Below are 10827 nucleotides of genomic sequence, written 5' to 3'. Positions count from 1 at the left end.
TTTTAGAAGTAAAAAAAAATTATACATTACTTGAATTCTAAATAATACTATAAATACAATTAAAAACATTAGAGATTCAAGTGCAATTCTAATAAATACATCACCTATCAACCGTGAAGTCATTGAATTTTTAAAAGATGAATACAAGATACGGCTCAGAAGAAGGGACCTTGAGTTTTAAAAAAGAAATTCTGGGAGAAATATTCTGAGCATCAGTACATAAAAGGATAAATTGATACAAGAAAATATTAAATAAAATTAAAATAGATAGAATAAGAGCATCTTATTATAAATATTACAAGTATACTATCAAAAACATAGTAAAATATAGTTTTCGAAATTCCAAGAATCTACAATAAACTCATTCTAACTCTGTGTCCCTTAATAATGAATGAGCCATTTCCTAGAAAAAAGTAATACAGAAAAATATATCATTTTAGGTTACATATAAAATTGACCTATAAAACCCCATTGTGACTTGGGGGATACATTTCCATAACCAAATGTCTTTTTTCTTCTCGAGTATCCCACGACTTCCTAGCATCCTGTAACATAGAATTAAATTATCATTAAAATTTCTCCTTAATTGTTGCTTTTTAATTGTTTGTTGTAAATTGATTGCTCGCTAATGCTTTGCAGCTTTATAATATAATCTTTTTATTTTTCAAGAAAATTAAAAATATCATTGCTCCCCATTATAACAGGTTATCTACAATTCACATGCCTATCAATCAGCCTTAATTAATTTATTTTAAACATTAATTCTCACCCCTCAAAACTTAGTAAATAATGAATTTAATAATTAAAGCTTACTTTATAGAGGATTAAAGCTGCAAGTAGGTGCATGAAGAATGAAACAACACAGAAATAATATGACCATGAAATATGATTGTAATTTGGATACATTAGCCAATCCCTACGAGAAGACTGGGTCCAGAAAATCACAACTGCCAGAAACAAGAAGAGGGCTGCAAAGTATTAAAGAATAAAGAAAAATTAGTAAACAATAACATAAAATAATAAATTTAAAATTAACATCCTAAAAATAAACATTATTGGTCAATATTACAGATGCCATGAGACTAGACAGTTAAGAGGGGATATTGGAATACTTATTGCCAACCTCAGGCAGGTTTTTGAAATTGCTGTCCTTTCTTGAATAGAGTAGAATAGTCACGACTTATTTTGCAGAATTAAACTGAACCCTGCACTAAATGCCAGAAACAGGCAACAGATTGAATGAAGACTTAAGCATGTTATTTTTTTTAATCAGAATAGAATGAATCATAATCGCAAAGCAAAAAACATTATCCCACCAAAATCTAATTAATTGCTGGTTTTACATGGTTTAATTGTTAACCAATAAATAGTTTTTGCTACTGTTTTGGTATCTTATACCACCACCGGACTATCTTCCTACAATCTACTTCAAACCATCAACTATCTTCTTCCAATATGAATAAATATTCATTTTAAGCAAAAGTTATAAAATTGAATTTATAATAAAAAGAAAAAAATAATCTAAAACTAGAAAAAAAGAACTTTTTAACATATCGAGCCCAACAGTGGTCCTGCATCAGGACAGTAACAGTGGACCGACCAAACATTGAATAAAACTTTTGTTCAGAGCCAAGGAACATAAAGGATAAGCATTTGTTTGGGACCAATCTCACCCACTTCAATAGTTTTCCAAAATTGGCCCCTCTGGAATTCTCAAACATTTCTTATTCATATTTTTTTACCCTTTAAGCTGGAACTGATAAATACTCATATTACCATTATAAAGATTTAACTAAGCAATAGAAACACACAGAAGCGCCCGAGGATTACCATTATAACTTTCACAGGGAGCTTGGGTAGTGATGGGAACGCCAACAATCAAAGTGATACTATGGATTTATGATGTTAATACATCTTTCAAAAAATAAAATAAAAAAAATTGGCCTGACTCAAAAATTTTGAAATTTACAGCCAATTAGCCAGTTGGTGCTCAACACTTTGTAAAGGCGAAAATAATATCTCCATATTAAAACATAAAATCTGGATAAAATAGCTGAATTTTAATTAAAAGTTTTTAAATAATTTTTATATTTAATCTCTAATAAAAAAATACATTTTTAACTCTAACCAATGTTTTCATCAAAATGTACATACAAAAGAAATTATTAACATATAAAATAAGATACTTACAACAAAATGCATTACACAAAAAAATGATTCCAGACAGTAACCACTCATACTTCAAAATAGTTTTGAGAGGATATCTAGTTACAACTAACGCTACTAAGACCTGAGCGCTGAATGATTGCATAAATCCAAGAGTGACAAAGGTTTGAACTGTCAAAAGCCATCCTGAAAGGCAATATATAAAATAAATAATGATGATGAATATGACAAGTGTTAAAATAGTAATAAGGCAAACTGCATTTTTGATTTATACAGCATTTAACACTAAGATAATCTTATACGTCACATTATGATTAACATTTGATAATATTTAAAAGCACTGATGTCAGTCATCTCAAAAAAAAATTTTTTTTTCTCCTGAAGATCTCCATTGAAATTTTATAAAATCCCTTAGTGGAAATATTAAGATTCACTTTCCAGAAACACCATGAAGTAAATGTTGACTACAACAGGGAAGTAATAAAATGAGGAGTCCACAGGTAGAATGATATTAGTTTACCTTTTAAGAAAATTTAATTTACAGTGCATCTTGTAAGAAATGAAAAGTGCTGAGCTATGGTGGTATCGTTTCTAGTTATCTAATTTTATAGTTCAGGTAATCTTTGTTTTATTAATTTTTTTCTACGCGTTTTATGAAAAAAAAAAATTTTCACCACACGAAATGACCGGTAAATTTTTGGGAGGAAGAATGATTTATGTCCAATAATTTTTAATAGTTAAAAAGGAATTTTTTTATTTTTCTATACTTACTGTGGTTGTTATCTTGTTTTGTTTTTAGCCCTGAAGAAGGCTAGAAACTCTAGCCGAAACGTCGGCACATTAAAATAAGTTAATCATACTTATTTGTGTTTTTCATTGACCGCACCCCAATCATCTTCTCCTCATTAAAAAGGAATAATTCACAACCATCAAATAATAAAATTTTATTCATTAAATCAATCTTAAAACATTAAATTTTAATTTTCTCGTTTAATTTTTTGTGACTGAAATCATTAAGTAAGAGTCCGACGGACTCTTCAAGTGAAAATGTAATTGCACTAGCATAGCTTAAAATTGAAATAGAATTAAACTTAAGGATTATATTTTTATTCCATTAGTAAAAACAGTTCTGAGATAAAACATTAATCAATAGCAATGATGATTGATAAATACAATAACATACCTGGAAGGAGCCATTCTCTAATAGTATAGTATTCAAAACTATAAACATAATGGCATCCAGTAAACAATTGATCCAATTGATTGTTCGGATATCTGTAATGATCAAAGCAATACTCCCAGAGGCCCATGTGTTTGAAATTAGTAAAAGTACCATTGTAGGATTCAACCCAGTAAGGGCTAAAAAAACAAAACAAACAAAAACATTGATATGATTTAAAAATTATCTGCTTCACCTAAGTAAACTTATATCACTTGAATTTTAATGCAATCAACTAAAATTATGATCTCTAAAAATATATCGTAATTAAATTATAATTTACATTTATTTACAGATAAATTAGATATGATGGACTGTTTATTAATGTAAACAAATCAATACTTTTATTATAATAGACAAAATTAATTCCTTGATTTTATTTCATGTCTTTCATTGGGTGATTTACACTCTCTCAGTTAATAATTTCTTTATGTCGTGTATTTTTAAAGAGTTTTTTTATTGTTTCAAACTAAATAAACAAATAGCAATCAGATACTATGGTAATTCATTTTGAGTGTTGTATGAAGAGAGAATTAGCCTGACCCCTTGGCATTAACAGTTAATGGTCGCCAGGACAGTAAACATTATAGAGATACAGACAACCGAAAATAAAAAAAGGCCCATGTGGAGTCAGCCGTGTTCAACAAGGAGAGGTAAACAGATTTATTGTTAAATGTTTTAAGAAACCAGTTGTTTACTGCCAATGAAAGAATAAATTTAATTTGAGGAGGCTGAGATCTCCATAGTTTTTTAATAATTGGGGATGGGTCATTCAATGAATTTAGTTTAAAAGTTCTATTTCCTATGAGGTACTGGTATTTATTTTGTTCTTGTTGTACTTTCTATCGACCGAGAGGCGGAAACCCGAAAATCCACCAGTAAACTGAAATTAGCAGTTATACGCTACTTAGTTGCCAAATAAAAAAAAATTATACAATACTAATTTTCTTTTTTCTGCTCCAATGAAATACCAGCAGTATTCCATTACTAATACCAGTTTAATTGTGCATTATTGGGTTTCTGCCTCTCGGTCGGGTCGGAACAGAAAACCTGTTCCTGTGCCTCACAGGGAACAGTAAAACAAACATTGTAGAATAACCCATCCCTACTGATAACAGTTACAAGATGTTGAATTAAATAGGTAAGAATGCCAGGAGACCTACAATGTGTCCAATTCTCACCAGGCCATATAAATTTCTATGACTCCACTTTGCCAGTAAACACATCGATTGTACAAAAAAAAAAAAATTATTCAGTGTATTGATCAAGAATAAGTCAAGATTCACTTTAAATGTTTCTCATTGAAGGGAGAGGAGGTGTAACATATTTTTTGTGAAGAAATGTTTCCCCAATAGTGATACCAAGGAGGCTAAATGATAAAGACACTATAAATGGCTTCTGGTATACTGAAGACATCCTCCAGGAATACGTGACGTTTCTTGCACCATTTATAAGGAATGTTTTTACGCTACTCCCCAATGATGCAGTGCTTCACACATCTCAAGTGATGACCAAGAACTATAACAAACTGATATTAAGGTGCAGTGTTTTTGGCCAAGAAGTCTTGACCTCAGACCAACAGAGAATGCCTGGGATATGATGTGAAAACTGCCAGGTTCCCCTGAATAATTACTAAGAACTCATGACAGCAAGAAGAGAAGAGTTGTAATCATATCCCAAGAATATCTAACCAATTTCAAATTAAATGTCTCAAGGTTTAAACGAAGTTAAAGTATCACTGGATACTGTAAGTAAGCTGATTATAAATTTCACTAATAATAACTATTTTAAAGTTAAAATAAAAATTTTATCCTTTTACATTGATAATATTACTACCCTTATGTTTTCTTTTCTTTTCAGCTTTCTACTATATTTCTAGTAATTCCGAAACTAATATATTCCACTTGACCTTTAAAAATAGTTTTTTTTTTTTTTGTGAAAATTCCAAGTGATATATTTGACCATAACTGACATGATAATATGATGATACATTAGATAAATTACCACAAAACGAACCAATAAAAATAAATACCTGGCAAAAGCAATTAGAAGACACATTCCAGCGATATATAGCAGAATTCCTCCAAAAACCATAGACTCTAGAAATAAAAATAGTAAAAAATATGAATTTTCTGACGATACCATCACAACTATGAAATATAAATAAATAAATACTAAAATTACCAGAAGGTCTAGGTATATCTTTGTGTTCCGACATTCTCGGTTCCCTTGATTAAATACTACTATAATATGAAATACAATAACAAATAAATTAAAGTAAACAACTTTTCAAAATTCACAACATTGTTTATCAACCAGACACACCCTCGGTAACAACCAAAACATGAAACTTTAAATAACCAAAGAGCTCACAATTGTTCTGAGGTCAAAGAAAAGTAAGCATGCGTAAGTAAAGAGTTGCCTCTCCGCTTTCCCTAGAAATATAATAAAACATGAAACATAAAATATTAAAGGCCAACTTCACGTTTTAAAATCAACATTAATCAATCAAAATTCAATCATTTCTTTTTACATTTAACCAAATGTAAAACAAAAAAAGATACAATTTTGTTCCTCACTTTCCAAAAGAATTAAAGTAAAATGCCATTGACTTTCAAATATGGATAATTACAAAAATAATAATAATAAAAATAATGTATAATGGACCTGAAAAAATTTTCAAGAAAAAATTATTTTTACCGTCCAGGGGCAGCAGAGCGGACCCTCTAGCTCCCCAATTGAATTTGATGATGCCAAGATTCGATATCATTGCAATATATGTCCTTCCTATAAAATCCGAAATATTTTGTTATAATATTTTCAAGGACTTTTAAAAAATTTTCAAGCATGAGCAGAAAGAGCTTAATCATTTTCAAGCATTGTAGTTTATATAATCTGTCGAAATCTCTCATTTTATTGGGTTTATTATTCAAGCATATAGATGTTGTCATAACTACAACTATCATAATATTTACACCATGACAGAGCCTAAAATGGGTGAAAACTGTAACAAGAAACCATTGTTTTATATTCAATAAAAAAAAATCACACATATGTCTCAGATTTTCATTACTTTAATTCCAATTAAAAACCGTACAAGTTTTTTTTTTAATCTTGATATATCTATGAGAAACAATGAATATAATTTTTATTTATTAAAATTAAAAAAAATAAAGGGCTGATTAGCTAATTTTTACTAGTATGTCATAAGGCACCTTCATACCAAATTTGCTTTGATAATTTTAAAATTTAGCTCACTACAAGATGATTGACATTTTTTCTGTTGCATTTTTATGTAAACATCATGGATATACTTTTTTTTTTTTTATTATTGTCAATATAATAGATCTTGCTGTATAAGTTAGTTTTAAGTGCGCGTGTGGACTTCAAACAGTCCTTTCATAATCTCTGGACAGATCATAGCTAATTAGTGTGTACTGGTATTTGGTGGAGGGAACAAGTCCGACAAGTGGGGCTAGTGGTCCTTTTTGCCAACCCCTGGCGGCTACCCGAGTCGCCGTCGCGTACAAGCCAAAGTGGGAATGTCAAGATTCATTCCTCCGGACCGCCGAAAATAATTAGTATGTAATAAATGAGTGAGTTAAAAGTGAAGGTAATGTACTGACTTACTTCCATAATTTAACACAATTTTTATTTTCCAATATCATTGAATTTTATAGAAATATCAACAAACCGTCTATTATTTTAAAAACTTAAAGCTCAGAAGCAATCGCTAAATCATTTTTTAAAAATCTGAAAGTTTGATGGAAACATTTTTTATATCAGGACAAAATGAGAGGATGCCATGATTACATTTTTAATGTTAGTTTTCAAAGATCATCCTACTATCCGCCTAATCTCTAGTTTATGCTACGACTCAAGACTTCATGAATACATCGAATAAAAGATACTTAAGCCTCTTTGGAACCATATGTGAAGGTTACAATAGTGGTTGTAAGTTTTGTTGTATCTTCGCTAAGAATGAATATTAGTTTCTTAATATATCCTTCATTGGTGTAATAAAAAAAAATATCTGCTATGGCTTCAAGCTCGACAAGTGAAAATCAAGCTACTTTGGCCCAGTTAACTTGGGAAATATCAAATACTATTGAAACTATTAGTGCAGTTGATGAACTTTATAGATATGATAAGAAACAGCAACAAGATATTCTTAATGCAAAGCCTTGGGAAAAAGAGTAAATATAAACCTCTTTTTAAATACTATTTTGTATTCTTTTATATTCCTATAAATATTTTTTTTTTCCAGTCCACATTTCTTCACCGATATCAAAATTTCAGCCCTAGCATTACTAAAAATGGTAATGCATGCAAGATCTGGTGGTACATTAGAAGTCATGGGTCTCCTGCTTGGCAAAGTTGATGCAAACACTATGATAGTCATGGATTCATTTGCTCTCCCTGTAGAAGGCACAGAAACAAGAGTAAATGCTCAAGCACAAGCTTATGAATACATGACTGCATACATTGAATCAGCTAAACAAGTAAGATTTTTATTTATTTTATGGCTGAAGCGTAGTAGAGCCTAGTAATCCGAGTGCCAAAAATGGACATGTGTGGAAATATTGACAGTTCTGTCCTTTGGTACTTATTCCAGCTGGATAGAGGTGGTTTCTGGAGATAAATCTTTTGGCATGAAATTTGTAATGTAATAGATTATTTTGGTTTTAACATTTTCAAACTATTGGTACTCAGATCACTCTGCTCTACTGTGCCCCAAATGATTAATTTCAAAATATGTATTATTCTTTGCATTTTCCACTGACCAGGAGTTGGTTTACTTGTCAAGCAAATTATGGATAATAACTGTGAAGTTATGGCAAAATAATATTTTGCTTATAGTACTAATGAAGTTTTTTTTTTTTTTTTATTAGTATAACAATCATTTATTTAACTAAAGTTACCTCTTCACTAAATTTCCTTACAGAAAATTTCACAATTTTCACAACAAAGGCTCTTAACAATCTTGGTTAAGCTTTATATATCAATGTACAATACAATGGAATAATTTATTGAAAGCATTAGTTGTATAAGGAATTATTCTCACTTGATAAAAAAAAAAAAGTTATTATACTAAAGTCATGAATATTTTAAAACTCTAGTTTGACAAAACCTACAGTTCAGAAGTAGAGCTAATGCCACCAGAGCAGACTGGCTTCCAGGCCGGCCGTTGTGTTATTTACTTTTGGATAGCGAAAGATTTTAGAATCATTAATAACTAATACTCACAGTCATAGAAGGTAATGGAGAGTGAAAAAAACTCATAAAGTTGATGGGTGTGGTGGATAAAAAAAAACATTTTAAATGACTATATTGTACCATCTATAATTTTTAATTTCAATTTTCCATTTATGTAAATATAATAAGTGGATATATATAACAGTACCATAGAAAGCAAAATCGAGAGATTTTAATTGAAAGTCATCCGTACAATTACAAAAGTGAACTGGGATCAGAGCCTTAACAAATTGAGGAGAAGAACCAAAAGTGAACTACTGTAGATACTGGTAAGTCAATATATCATGATACAAAGTCAAGGAGGTTTAGATGGGTGGGACATGTGGCTCGAAGCAACCCATCAGGATGCCTCTACACAATAACAAATACCAATACAAATAACAAATACCAGCAATTTAGTTGGAAATTGAACACGTTGGAGGCCAAAAACCAAATGGATAGACAGAATCGACAAATATGCAAAAGAGTTGTATGCAGCAAACTGGAAAGCAGTAGCCCAAGATCAGGCCGTCATGGAGAAGGCTGGTCAGGCAACCAAAGATCTACAAGAGCCAACTGGACAAACAAAAATAAATCAGTTGAAATACTACCATAGTGAATAAAATAGAAATATATTTAATGTACAACATTATAATATAGCTTTATTATATTTAAATAAACTTTTCATTAAATTAGGGTGGTGTGTATAAGTTGTGCTCATGCCTTAACCGAATTTTCATTGTTGCAAATAAGTATTTTTATATTTGTGTTATACTTATTTTATATAGTAAGTGTTTTCTCTAATAATCTACTAAGTTTTAGACTTAATTAATAATTAATTTTGCAGGTTGGTAGATTAGAAAATGCTATTGGTTGGTATCACAGTCACCCTGGGTATGGATGCTGGCTGTCAGGGATTGATGTATCAACTCAAATGTTGAATCAAAATTTTCAAGAACCATTTGTTGCGATAGTTATTGATCCCGTACGCACTATTTCTGCAGGAAAGGTTTGCTTAGGTGCATTTAGAACATACCCAAAGGTAAAAATATTTATTTATTTCAAAGTTTATTTAATTTGATTTATTTATTGTTAGACTTCATATTCTATCTTGTCTTAAGTACTTTCAAATAGGCATGAGATAGATGAAAAAATGTATAATTTCAGCATTTCTTTACAATTTTACTATGGGAAGGAGAACATTTTTTGTTTAAGTAGTTGTTAGTGAAAATTAAAATAAAATGAATTATCATTAGGTTCGGGAATCAATTGAGTTATTTAATTCTAAAACCTACCCCAAGCAAATGAGTTGCGCTGTATTTGGGTGGATTTTAAAAATAAACATCTCAATTATATGAGTACAAAAAAAGCTTAAGTTAAAATCTGACATGAGTGAGTAGCTCAACACCAACTAAAGCAATGGGAATGTGAAGAGGATGAGAAATAGAGAGAAAACAAGTAAAATCTTCACTCCAAATATCGCAGAGAACTTTAATAATCATACATATCAAATCTATCCACCAGTAAATCTTCCAAATTAAAATTTATTCTATATCACATTAAATGTCATATAATCATTGTCAAAATTGTATTAACCAAATACTGAGCAATATTATACCCTAATTTTACATAATCTCATGGATTCTTATTTAATGCCTTTTTTCTATCAAGAATTAGAGTCTTTAGTATTTAAAAAGCTTAATTTATTTTATCCTCTTTTTAATACAGCCCACATCACTTTTTACAAGTCATAACAATCTATCCATCAAGTCTGAAAATACTTTCAAAGACAGGTATTATCAGAATTAAACACCCAAAAATTAACTTAAAACTTCAGTTAATTGGTAAAATTCTCATGAAAATGAGGAAACAAAAAAAAAATATGACATTGACATTAAATATAGAAGTCACTTGGCCACAACAACTATTCTTTCCTAGTTGTCATTAGCTGTATGCTGACTTGTATGTTTTGTACTAACTTGGTTATTTCTCTGTCACAGTAACTAATCTCATTGAGGCTTCCAGTACTTGTGTTCACTCGTATATTTTTCTGGTCTCCTAAGTCAGTGAGTGCCACTAATGCTCTAGATTTCAAGCAAAAGAAAATATTCTTATCTCTATAAAGTTTATAGTTACTTATTATGAAAGTATAAAATCAAGCCTAATATAAATGACTATAATTTCAGAACTGTAGGTTTTTTTTTTTT

At 30.1% G+C, this 10827-nt stretch overlaps 2 protein-coding genes across 2 annotated transcripts in view; one reads left to right on the top strand and one right to left on the bottom strand.

The window, feature by feature from the left end:
* Positions 1 to 452: 452 nt before the first annotated feature.
* On the bottom strand, positions 453 to 5726 carry pck (Claudin superfamily protein pickel). Its single transcript, XM_014416437.2, has 6 exons — positions 5570 to 5726; positions 5418 to 5484; positions 3350 to 3525; positions 2191 to 2352; positions 814 to 968; positions 453 to 545 (listed from the first exon to the last, which is right to left on the bottom strand). The coding sequence occupies exons 1-6, from the start codon at positions 5601 to 5603 to the stop codon at positions 459 to 461; spliced, it is 681 nt and encodes a 226-aa protein (XP_014271923.1). The 5' UTR covers positions 5604 to 5726; the 3' UTR covers positions 453 to 458.
* Positions 5727 to 7309: 1583 nt separating this feature from the next.
* CSN5 (COP9 signalosome subunit 5) overlaps positions 7310 to 10827 on the top strand; it is a 5701-nt gene continuing 2183 nt past the window's right edge. The window contains exons 1-3 of the mRNA XM_014416788.3: positions 7310 to 7581; positions 7653 to 7887; positions 9468 to 9662. Coding sequence (XP_014272274.1) covers positions 7424 to 7581; positions 7653 to 7887; positions 9468 to 9662 — 588 coding nt within the window. The 5' untranslated portion in view covers positions 7310 to 7423. The remainder of the gene's footprint in view (positions 7582 to 7652; positions 7888 to 9467; positions 9663 to 10827) is intronic.

The sequence above is a fragment of the Halyomorpha halys genome, unplaced genomic scaffold (genome assembly GCF_000696795.3).
Source record: "Halyomorpha halys isolate HHAL.00 unplaced genomic scaffold, Hhal_1.1 Scaffold10.1, whole genome shotgun sequence".
Lineage (NCBI taxonomy): Eukaryota > Metazoa > Arthropoda > Insecta > Hemiptera > Pentatomidae > Halyomorpha > Halyomorpha halys.
The sequence above is the reverse complement of the archived record's forward strand: the minus strand, read 5'-3'. Positions and strand labels throughout refer to the sequence as shown.

Coding starts and splice junctions, on each gene's coding strand:
- pck (XM_014416437.2), bottom strand. CDS start 5,603: ATGTCGGAACACAAAGATATACCTAGACCTTCTG. Junction 5,485..5,569: donor AGATATACCTAGACCTTCTG/GTAATTTTAGTA, acceptor TTTTATTTCTAG/AGTCTATGGTTTTTGGAGGA. Junction 2,353..3,349: donor TAGAGAATGGCTCCTTCCAG/GTATGTTATTGT, acceptor ATTGCCTTTCAG/GATGGCTTTTGACAGTTCAA.